Genomic DNA, 12,500 nt, shown 5'->3' with positions numbered 1-12,500 from the left:
CTATACCATATAAGCGCCTTTCACAGAGAAAGCTGTGATGCTCCTCAGTTTTTCACACTGATTAGAGGGCCAGGTGTGTGGCAGGTGCAGCAGGTGCTTCTGGGTATCGGGTTCTTACTGCAGACGGAGGTGTGTGAGAACAGGCATGCACACACGTATGTGTTTGAGCATATCTGTGACGTTAGTGGATGTATCCACCTGATCACTGTCACACTGAATCACCTGATGACAAAGCTCTGGACAAAGGAGAGAGGGTGTGTGAGGGTTTGTAGCTTTATACCTGCACACGAAAAGCTTCTGTGCGTGCGAGTGGAGAGGAGCAGCTCTTTGTTCAAAAGCTTTGAAACCAGACTCTGCGTAGCCATTTTTGATGAAAGAGCGTTTTCATAGAAAATTAATAGATATCGTGAGAGCTATTTTTGAGAGAAATATGATTAAGTGAAATACTGTGAGTTTGTGTTTATAGTTATGTTTTGAGATGGTGATATTGTCTTTGTCATTAGTAATACTGAATTACAAACTTGTGTGGTGCATATTTTTTCATCACGACAGAACACAATTTTGTATGGTTTTCTATATATGTTGCATGTCTCCTTTAATTGCAGTGCTCCGTTATGCTACATGACATCACTGTAATTAAGCTCTGTTGGAGCGAGAGAAGCTATGGAGCAACACACAGTTTTTTGACCAATAAGAAACAAGCCAGATAAATCCTGCCTGTATGCTTTTTAGTTTCTCACTAAACATTTTCAAATGAATTTACTCATCTGGAGATGTATTTGCGTCAGACATGTTGCCTTTTTTGGACAGATTTGTCTTGTAAGTAGCAGCACATTTTGAAAGAGTGCCGTTACAGATGTAATTATTCTATGTTTCCCAGATATCAACATGACGCTGAATGAATGTATTCAGATGTTACTTGCTCATGAGTGTAACAGAGATTAAAAGTAGCGCTGGGTTGTGTTTTTACCTGTGAGCAGCACCAGGGCGGCCAGGCAGGCGAAGGCAGAGGCGTCCAGGTTTAGACTCTGGAGGTGGGTGGAGAAGTCCCGGATGGAGTCCAGCCACTCCCCAAACCCACGAAGGCACTGGAACCTGTGCAGCACCAAGCCATTACAGAACACCAGCTTATCCTCTGACAGCATGGACCTGAGAGAGACAGAAGATGAAAGAAGGTGACCAAGATGATATTAACGTTTTGTCATTCCTTTGGTTATTTTATGGAGCAAACCTGGTTGGTATGGCCACAAGGTACATGGAGTTTGGTAGTACTCGAGGAAGACAGATTTGGCTTTTTTTTTTTTTTTTTTTTTTTACCTATGACAGTGGCTGACTGAAGATTGGTTCATATTTGGGATCATCGGTTCATATTTGAGTAAAGGGGTAGAAAATGAGGATTTAAAAAACATTTTTCCACTGAGAAGCTGTTTCTCCCCCCTCATGCTCTGTGGAGACGTCCTAAGATACTGGGCAAGGAAACCATTACAATAACTACAATGAGAAAACGTGGCAGTATGCACACTCGGGACACACATCAAACACAGGCATGCAGATGATTAAGCTTGTGTTTTCCAAATTATAGCATTTTAAAACATTCCTGTGTTTCCTTTTTGGCGGTGTGGGGTGAAGGGTTAGGGCAGAGGGCTGCTGTGTGAGGACTTGGCATGCGTGCATGCATGTGTGTGTGTGTGTGTGTGTGTGTATAGGTGAACTGTTACAGCTTTAATGTGCCCGGGCTGTGGTGTGCAGTGGAAACACAGAGGTTTAATGAGGAAATGAAAAGCCTCCTCAGATGTATTTAACCATCATTTACTCACGACACACAGCCATCCCACTTCTCCACTGAGAAGGAGAGAGGGAGGGCTGCATGACTGTTCTTTATTAGTGTGTAACAGAAGAGCATGGCTTCCTTCATGTTAAAATACTTAATAAAAAATCCTGATTCAGACAGTTGGCACAGAAGGGGGAGGAGAGGCAAAACGGGGGAAGGAGGGAAAGAAAATGGGTGAGGAGTGGAGGAGTGGATCTCAAGAAGACAGTAAGAGCTCAGTGTATTGAGAGGAGAGTGAGAGAGACGGGAGGAAAAGAGCAAAAGTGCTAAAGAGGGAACCCAGAAAAAAGCAAAGGGTAAGAATAGAAAGAGTGAAGGGGAAAGGGGGGAAAAAGGGGTGAGCCTCAAATTACACCCTGTATAAACATTTGCTCTCTGATGGTTTAGCAGTTATGAGAAGGAGATGAAATACTGTGTGTGTCTAATTATCCTCATTAGAGTTTAACGGAGGAACTCCACCCCCTCTCAGCAGAGCGCACACACGCACACACATAATCAGCTCTGTTGATCAAGCATGAGCACTCCTCCACTGCTCTCCGGTGGAAACCTCGCAACTCAAATTTTGGCCACGCTCCTGTTTGAACTTCAATGATAACATGCTCCTCTGCAAGTGGAGAATACTCTTTGAACCCTTTTGCTGAGGAAGCCCCGTTCAAAACCCAGAGGATAAACGCAGAAAATGCATGGCAGTCGAGCTAAAAACAAGTGGTTTTTCTTAGATGTTAACGAATTGACATTTTGGAGATACAAGGTTTTCGCCCACTGGCGGTGACTCTCTTTTTCACATAAACATAAACCCACTCAGCAGCAGCCATCAGAACAGAAATATTGTCTCATGGGCCTGAGAGAAGGGAGGGAGAGGTGGTGAAAGAAAGAGAGAAGGGGGGCAGAGGAGAAGAGATGGATGCAGTTATTGGACAAGAGAGACGGGAAGAAGGAATAGGCCAGTGAAAAGATGGTAGCTGCATTGTAAAAAGAAACAGGGATGAGACGCCAACACAGTTCTTGACACCTGATTCGACATCACATCAAAAAGAGAAATCACACTCAATTACTTGACGCTCAATTAGGTACAACTTACCAATAAACAGAAACTTTATGAGTGTCAAGTATTTAAACAAGAGGAAGCATCACAATCCATGTCCTCAAGTCGAAAAACAAAGCAGCCCATCAAAATACTAATTTAAAAATAGAGGAACTTTATTAAATGTCCTGCTATAACAACAAATGTAATTGTATGATTATGTGCCTTCAATTTGATTTACAGCCCTGTAAGCATGGCTGCAGCTTTAAGAGTTTCAGTATTTAAACACACAGTCTAGGGCTACATTCGAGTAAAGACTGAGTTACATTAAAAACAGCACTGGTATGATTATCAGAATTTTGCTGTTGATTTGGTAGTTAATCATTAATTTTTGTGACACTCCTTGTCAGCATATCGTCCCGTCCAGGCTGGGGATCAAATCGGCAAAATTCTTGCACACAGGCCTGTTTTGCTCACTTTTAGGCAACCTTTCCTCACACAGCATTTCACACTAATGTTCAGGGTTTGAATCATCTTCAGCAACCAAATGGGTGTGGTTTCGCACATTACACAATACAGTGACTCTCAGAATTTTTAGGAAAGGAAAATATTTGGAAGCTATTTACCACAGATGTCTGTCCTAGCCCACCCATCTGTTTGAACTCAGTGAATAAGAGTGAGAGTACGAATTTTTTTACAATTATTATCTGACCCAGGTTTAAAAGAAGCACATGAAGAACCCCTCACAGACAGGCAGGCAGACACACACACACACACACTCAAACACAACTGGATATCTGCCACACATTCCACTCACCCTTGACTACGCCGTCACCACGGTAATCAACCAATAACCACAGAAACTGTTTAGTAACGGAGCACTGACAGCAATGCCAGCCTAAAAGAGCGGAGCAAATTTACTCTATACACGCTGAGCAGTGAGCACACATTCACACACACACTCACACACACACACACCAACAAGCGCACAGACACAAGATTGTGCAGAGATCTACAAGGCATCTGGGTTCAACGCGGGGTCAATGTAAGGCTGCAGCAACACTGCGATAGAGTGCGGCTCACGCGGATGAAAAAGAAAGTAAGACAGTGCCATGTTTGTGTATGATTTCCTCTGTGCTGTGGGAGTTTGGCTGATAGGAAGATGCGCGGTGTGTGTGTGTGGTAGCATGTGTGTGTGTGTTTGATAGAGGCCCCTATGAGTCCACCGTTTAGAGTGAGTCACAGTCCCAGCCTGATGCCCCCCTGCTGGGACTGTGATGCCACCACCCAGCCTCTACCCACCCTGCACCTGGACCTGCACTGGGAGAGGGAGAAAAAACTTGGGATTCTACATCATCAGCGTGTTTGTGTGAGTAAGTGTGCTTGTGTGTCTGACTGTGTTGGTTTTCTGCCCTAGACGACAGCCCAGACAAAAGGATGAGCTTGTAGCCCAGCCCCCCTCCATCCCATAAATTTAACCAGTCACATGCCTCGCAGGGGCAGAGTGGTAACCCGGGCAATTCCTGGGCAAAGACGGGCTGGGGTGGCTATAATGGCACCACAGGTATCCACCAGTGACACACACACACGCACATGCATGTGCACGCTCACATACACATAGGGTGAACGCATGAGGTCAATCATGTCGGAGTCGATTCCCTTTATATTTCAGTCAGCTGAATTGAATATGTATGTTTTTTTTCACAATAGCCCTTTTCAGTGCTCTCAGCTGACTAGCTTTTAGATGGGATTGATCTTGTCAACTCGCAGTTCACAATGTTAGCACAGTTTTAGCCCGCAGAACACACACAGAGCTCTCTGTGCGTCAGATATCAGACAAGCGCAGCGGAACTCTGTGGGTGTAGCTGCTGTCATAGCTACAGACTCCATTCATAATCTGGTTCATATGGCGATTACTCAGCTCCACTCCTCCTACTCTGGAGATACACCAACACAGCAGCAGACAGCTATGCCAGCACAGTTACACACTGTACTGTAATGGTAAAGGATATTCGCTGCCTGTTGTTCCAAACACAAAGTGAGATGCCAAATCGTAGGTGTTCATTGCAAATCTTTTGGAAGAAGCGGCCCATAACATTTTTGCCTGTATGGGTGTCGACTTGCGTACACTGAAAAAGTTCTCATCCGTTTGCTAAACTGCTTATCAAAGTTTGCTTCCCCAGTTTTGCTCAGGCGGAAATCAGGTAGCCCCGCGTCGTCTCTCACCTGTGAGCCAATCGCAAGACGAACAGCTCCAGGAAGGCGGAGTCTATGAGCAGGTTCTGGTCGTCATGCTGAAGCTCAGAGAATCCTGGGAGCCGGTCAGCCCAGCACCGCGTGGTCTCCATTGAGATGGTGAGCAGCCTGTAGAAAAGCTGGATGTGTTGCGCGTCCGAGGAGGAGGTGGGAGGGTCTGCTGCAGTGAACTGTGGGACGAGGAGACGAGCGAGATTCAAGCCTTGATCAACTCATGTTTCTCACGTCTCACTAACCAAATGTGTGTATATATCTCTAACAGGGGGATGTGAGGGTACCTGGCTGTAGTCGAGGTCGCGGGGTGTGCAGTGGGAATAAGCCCTGAGCAGAGCGGAGAGCAGGCTGAGGGGTGGAGAGGGAGGGGACGCTTCTGTCTGCAGGGGGCTCTTTGGTTTGGAGGGCAGACGGCCTCGGCGCCCCTTCAAGCTATCAGTACGTACCACTGTGGAGAAAAAGAGAGAGAGAGAGAGAAAGAGAGAGAAAGCAGACAAAAGACAATAATGAGGCATATTTTTTCACTCTGGTTTTAGGTACGCAGCATCTAAACAAAGCTTCTTCTCTTAATTCGACTCTATCAATAATTTGCAACGGTGAAATTAAGACTACAAATGACAAATCTGCTACAGTGTCTCTCCTACATTCCCACAATCCCTACACGGTAATAACCACCAGATGGCAGTGGAGCTGTGTAACGGGCTGTGTGCATGGGATAGAGCGGTGTGTGTTAGTGTGTGTGTGTGTCTACATGACAGATACACTAATGTGTGAGACAGCGCAGATGAGAAACCTCAGAGAACTGGTGACCCACTGACAATGATAAAATGAGCAGCCTAACATGCTGATCTGGACATCCTGCGAGATGCGGTTACAGTCAGCTGGATCAGATACTGATGACACAGACGCAGAACTCAACAGTGGATCAGTGTGAGAACCACCCAACATCATGGTCAGTTTATATGACTCTTGAAATAACCTTTGATAACAGCCCGGATTTAAGAGTTAAGGGTCAGTGGCTATTGGTAAGGACACATCACGCTCTCTGTCAGATGAGTGCTCCCATTCTCATTTCTCTAGCAGGAGAGATGAGTGACTGATGGATGGGAGTGTGTGCCTGTGCGTGTGTGTGACGGTAACACAGACCGCATCATTACCGGCCTATTAAACCCTGATCAGGGAGAAGAACTTCATCACCATGAGGACTTGGGGGTCAGACTTATCCTATTAGGGTTTGTGTTGCGCCATCTGGAATCAACAGCGTGTGTGATTGTTGATCTGTACCGTGTGTGCGAGGTGTGTGGTCACCCTTTTCTCCGCTCTTACCTTCCTTCACCATGCCGACGCTGAGACACTTCTGAAAGCGGCAGTACTGGCAGCGATTGCGTCTCCGCTTGTCCACCGGACAGTTCTTACTGGCCAGACACACATACTTGGCATTTTTCTGAACGGTGCGCTGCGGAAAACACAAACACACATACCGACAATCAGCCTCCAAAGACTCGCCGGTACACGGAGACAATCAACAAATACTTTGTTTAATTCAATTTCTGTTTTGTTGTGTTTTTTTTTTTCTACCTCAGCGAAGAATGAAAGCGGAAGCTCGCAGGTCAGATTTTAATTACGCGCTGAAAGGCGGCGGTGACATCAGTATAATTAGATAAAATTAATTTCCCAACATGCCTCGCCTGCAGGAGGGACAATTTTATTAGCGCCGGAGCTGACAATGGGGACGAGCGCGTGGCGTGCCGAGGCGGGTCCCGCGAGACAGGGGACAGCGGCCGCAGAGCTGCGTGAACAGATTGTTTGTGAAGCTCGCGGGTCAGCTCGTGGCACCTCCGGGGCCTCGCGCATCGCGCCTCTCAATGGGCCCCGCGGGAGGTGTTTTCTCCTCGGCTGGCTCGCGCGATTATTACTGACCTTATTAAAATGAAATCAGAAACGGGCCGCGTGGGGCCGGGCGCGCTCTCCGCGTGGATGAAAGGCAATAATAACAGAGGTGGTATAGTGCGCTTTCTATGCGTTCGCGCGCGCGCTCCTGCACCTATCCCGTGCGCATGAAGCTGGATAGGTGTGTTCTCAAAGTGGGATAGGGGCTTCCGGTTGTCACAGAAAAGGTGCTAAGAAAAGGAAAACTTGTTTTACGGTTAGATCCATTGTTATTTCGTTCACTGACTGCATCGTGAGACTCCTTTGATCATAAGTAACTTCCAAATATAATATAAACAGTTTGGTAATTATTGTCTAAATCACCAAACAACCACAATCTTCCCATGGGGCTTCCGGGGCAAAATCTGATCCAGGGAGGGCCCTTGGGGGCTTTTAGCCCACTAAGCTGTTTGAGCGCCGCTGACATGAAAAAGAATTAACTCCTGGGCAAGCCTGTGCCCGGGGTGTCACTCTTAAAGTGTTGTAAGAAAACTTGCCGCAATTTCCCCATAATTACCATGATCTGCAAACAGCTTACATTTTCCTCGCTGTCAAACAGTGGCTCTAGTAAGTCCGTGCACCAGGCACCATAAATAACTGTAAATTAAACAAACGGAACACACGGAAAGTGTCGCGGCCTCCCATCTTTAACGCCTCTAAAACACATCAAAACAAATAAATCCAATTAGGAACCCCTCGCGCCACACATGCCCGTCCCCCCCGGGAGACCAATAACACACCAATTATTCCATATGCTCCGGCGTAAGGGCGGAACTGGCGCGTAATGGGGGCCAGAGCCGGATGAGAGACGTTGCCATGGCACCGCTGATCGCTGTGAATGTCTCCCTCTCATCTCTTCAATGGTCAATGACCCGTGCGCGCGAGGATAAGTTAGTTATGGTCATTACCAAAGCTAATGTGGTTAAGGGAGAATAGCATCCGTTTAGCTTACATGAGTCTAAACATAAAGTTGAGAAGGCAGTCGCCTGGATGACGCACGCAGCCTCAACATACCAACATTTACAGCTTTAAAACATAAGGCCTGGAGCTGCTAACTTAAGAAACAGTATATTTTAGCAGTCTTTATGATTTCCTGCATTTTCCAACAACAAATTCAATCAACCTGAAATTCAGTGTACTTTGGGAAAACTGTATACAAATGTGTTAAGTGTGATGCTTTTAAGTTTGGATTTTAGAGATACCTGCAACTTTTTTTTTTTTTTTTTTTTTGGAGCTGTCTTATGCATGAAGACTTTTTCCCACAACACTTTGGGGATTCAGATAGAACTGCTGCCTTCCCAGCTGACCCCTGTCACTGGCTGAGGGGGGAAACTTCCTCCCAGTGTATCACCCCTGAGCCTAATTTAAGGAGGCTGCTTCCTGCACAAGCCTGCATTTGAAGTTATCAATATGGTTGTGATAAATTGAGCTCTCATGAGTGGGTGTTGGCTTGTCTCTTGTGTCTCCCCAGTGATGTGTGTGTGTCTGCGACTCTTGTGACTTTGCTTTCTAATAAGGAGAATGGAGCAGCGGAGGACTGGCGTCTCTGCAGAGACACTACGTATCTGAGCTAATGTTGTCTAACTAACTAGTCTAGTACTCATCAATGGGCCACCTACATGTGCACACACACCCACACACACTCCCACCCACCCACACACACACACACACACACACACACACACACACACGCATGCACCCAAATCAGATTACCTCAATGTGATTTTCAAATTTGTAGTTCCTAGTTATGCACTTTGGTCTACCTAGGCTATATAATAAATAAGGTGTGTGTGTGTGTGTGTGTGTGTGAGAGAGACAATCGTATTCCATGTGTTTGAACATGGATGGATGAGATCATGGAATGTTCTGTTTTAATTCATCTCTCCTGTCAGATCCACGTGGCATGTGTGCTTAAATCTGGTAAAACTGCATAAAAAAAAATAGAAATTCCAGGGGGATGATAGTGTTTCAGCGTTAGTAGCCACACGCAGCAATTTTGGGGACTAAATTTAAGAGATGAAACGTTCAGATCATCTAAAGGTCGAAGATAAACACTGAGAGAAAGAAAATAGGGATGGGTTAATCTATATGTACTAAAGCTATACTTACATGGGCAAACAGGGTGAAACGCTTGCACACAGCCACACACTTGCAAAAAGATGGACTGACACACACACACACACACACACACACACACACAAACACATGCCGCGGGTGTTCTGGGGGCTGGGCAGAGGCATGCAGAGGCAGATTCATGACATGTAACATGTGCTAATAGCCTTGGCTTAAATTAAAAGCCTTTAGGGACCTCCCTCCCCCTCTTACTCCCTCTTTTTCCTCCCTCCCTCCACTCTTCTCCTTAATCAGGGGCAATCAGACTGCTCCCTCTCTCCTTCTCTCTTTCTGTAGAGAATGAGTTAGTATGACTGCCTCTCTGCTCAAGTCCATCTCTGATTAAAAGTGCTGGGGTGATTTATGGCAAAAAAAGGAGACAATCTGGACTCTAATTTTGTTATTTTGTATCTCAGTGGCCACAAACTATGTTTATGTAAGTGTGTGTGTATGAATGCATGTGTTTATCCACGCTGTGTTTTTTCTTTAATTAATTAAATATCTTTTTGTTGTTGTTATTTCACCCCTCTGTCATGTTTTAGCACTGAACTCTAACACAAATATACCGCACTGTGAAAGAAAAATCACATATTTTGAATGGACAATGTCTTTTAGTGCATAAAAGCACAACTAAATGACATATTGGTTAGGACAGAACTCAGTTTAAAAAAAAAAAAAAAACATGTCTGTTGTTTTAATGACATTTTTTGCTTCTGGCATCATGTTGGTATTATGCTATTGCTTCCCACTACCTTAGATATAATTTTTAATTCTAAAATTTGAATGCTAAAAAGTTTCACTAAATTAATGGAGCCCGGTGAATGCAAGTTGACATATTTATATTAAAAAAATTAAGGGAGCATATTAATCTGCAAAAATAATAAACTTCGGAAAAATAATGACTACTTGTTGAAGAGGTACAATTAATTCACAGTGAAAATGTATTTCAAATTGCGCTGATGAAATAACAATCATTCCCAACAACCCTCGACTATTTATGATTTAATGCCTAATAACTATTCAGGTATAATTAAATCTAATCAGGAGAAATATATTTAAGGGACAATAAAACCATCAGGATAATGGGCATAATGTGCCTGATAATATGAATATGAAAAGGAATAGGTGCATGAAATACACATTTCTAATGGTTTCTGCTGTGGCATCTGGGGTTTGCTCTCTGACAGAATAAAAAAAAATTATAATATGCATGCACATACAGTATATATGTGTGTTTTTTGTGCATGTGTATTTGTGTATGTGTGTGTGTGTGTGCTTGGTTGCCTCGGCATGTGTGTGTGAGGGAGACATAGTGAGGTCTGACAGGCTGTGTGGGTGCTGAGCTTTGTAGCGAGCTCACAGCCCGCGGCCTGCTGCCACCAGACGCTGTTTTCATTAATTACTAAATAAAAACAAATTGTGAAACTAATTGAAAAGAGGGATAATTCATTTCCACCTACCAGAGGCATTATTCAATTACTTCTGTGTTTGCACCCTCCTTCTTGCTCCCTGTCCCTTAATTTCTCTTTTTTCTCTCTCTCATGCAACCAATAGAATGCTTAATAAGTATACCTGAAAATGTACGAAACTGCAAAAAACGACATCAACTTTGGAGCGGATATGAACATACAGTGAAATGCGTAGGTTTTCGACACCGTGATGAGACTCGAATAACTGGTAGGTGTCACAGAAATTATTATTTTGAAAGTAGCTGTCTATAAGAAATATTGGCGTTTTGTGTCATCAAAATAGGAAATGAAAAATGTGTCTGACTAAAAACTGGCTCTTGATGCTGTTAAATGATGGGTCCTGTGTGTAGGTGTGTGTGTGTGTGTGTGTGTGTGTGTGTGTGTGTGTGTGTGTGTGTGTGTGTATACATGTGAGTGCGGTGATATGGGATGTGTGACAACTGTCGTAGTCTTAGATTGAATCAGCGGTGAACTAAATTTCAGACTAACTTGTGTGATGTAAAGTATATTATAAAAGCATTGTGGTCAATTTTGTGGCTGCCACAAACATATTCAAAGGAAACTTTGATTTCAGGGAGGATTCCATTTCCACTGCCCTCTCACCACATTTGATTTCTGTGTGGCTGAGCATCAAGCGTGGCAGGCAATTTTCCCTGGTTGTCTGCGAGAGGATGTGTGTTTTTTTTTTATCGTTCTCTGTTCTCACGCAACACAAGCGATCACACACACATAAGACGGTACACACTTTGCCCATTTGGTTGCTGGGGGAGATGACCCTTGTGGGTGTGTTGCACTTTCGAAATGACTCTAAAGATGATTTAGAGAGCACAGAGGGGGGTGCAGAGTGGGAGAGAGGCAAAAGCAAGAAAAAAAAGTTTCAAATGAAATACAAGCAGCTAAGTCACAGATGCTGGGTGTTTTTTTTTTTTTTTTTTTTTTTTTTTTTAGGAGGAATGTCAGTTATATGTGGGAGTGTTTGTTTGTGTGCATCTGTATATGTCTAAAAGTTTCACTCAGCACTTTGAAAGACTTTGACAAACAAAAAATAGAGAAAGAAAGGGACTGAGGGAAGAGCATGAAGGTTATGTTTTTGAGGGGTTGTTACCTTGAAGAAGCCCTTGCAGCCCTCACAAGTGCGCACGCCGTAGTGCTGACAGGCAGCGTTGTCTCCACACACTGCACAGGTGCCCTCACCTGGTTGGCCGCGTGGGGGAGGTGAAGGCAGGCTGTCTCCTAGTAGGGGGCCACAGGGCCCGAGAGCCAGTGAGCGGAAGGCCAGGCTGCTGCCCCCGGCCCCACGGTGTAGCTGGTACATGTGCTGCTCCAGGGGCGGGCCATGAGGATGGGAAACCGAGGAAGAGGAGGAGGAGGAAGAGGAGGAGGTGCGAACCAGTCCGCCACCTAGCCCCTCATAGCCACCGATGCTGCCTCCGCTGTGGGGTGGCGAGTGCTGGTAGAAATGGGGGAAGCGGGGGGATTTGATGGGGCCTGTCTCCAGGCCGGAGCCCAGAGAGTGGGGGTGCGACGGAGGAGCCAGGGAGTGCTCCTCCCAGAGGAAGGAGGTGCCAGGCTGGGGCGGCAGGGAGGGGGTGGTCGGGGTGGAGGGGGGAGACTGTTTAAAGTACATGGAGGAGGAGGACATGACCTCCAGCGGGGGAGCAGTGGGGTAGCTCTCCTCCTCCTTCTTGATGGTGGGCCTGTGCGCAGGCATCTGGTACAGGCAGGAGGACTTGGGCTCGTAGCTGCCCTCCACAAAGACGTTGAAGCTGGGAAGGGAGGTGGTGGCGGCCGCTGCAGAGATCTCGCCCCCGCCCAGGTCCAGCTTGGTGTAGTCTGGGGTCATGAGGTCAGAGCTGTAGCTGTCGCCCTGGTAACTGAAGGACTG

The 12,500-nt window shown here is 45.6% G+C and overlaps 1 protein-coding gene across 2 annotated transcripts in view; it reads right to left on the bottom strand.

Annotated features, from left to right (window-relative positions):
- The window catches only part of nr4a3 (nuclear receptor subfamily 4, group A, member 3), a 23,058-nt gene that overhangs the window by 1,842 nt on the left and 8,716 nt on the right, over positions 1 to 12,500 (bottom strand). For both annotated transcript variants that reach the window (XM_030072162.1, XM_030072163.1), the window contains exons 3-7: positions 11,721 to 12,500; positions 6,432 to 6,561; positions 5,390 to 5,553; positions 5,082 to 5,281; positions 971 to 1,149 (exon numbers count right to left, since the gene is read on the bottom strand). The exon at positions 11,721 to 12,500 is cut by the window's right edge and continues 59 nt beyond it. In XM_030072162.1, the coding sequence (XP_029928022.1) occupies positions 971 to 1,149; positions 5,082 to 5,281; positions 5,390 to 5,553; positions 6,432 to 6,561; positions 11,721 to 12,500 (1,453 nt within the window). The remainder of the gene's footprint in view (positions 1 to 970; positions 1,150 to 5,081; positions 5,282 to 5,389; positions 5,554 to 6,431; positions 6,562 to 11,720) is intronic.

Source organism: Myripristis murdjan, chromosome 16 (assembly GCF_902150065.1).
Source record: "Myripristis murdjan chromosome 16, fMyrMur1.1, whole genome shotgun sequence".
Lineage (NCBI taxonomy): Eukaryota > Metazoa > Chordata > Actinopteri > Holocentriformes > Holocentridae > Myripristis > Myripristis murdjan.
This window is presented reverse-complemented; position numbering and strand designations above follow the sequence as displayed.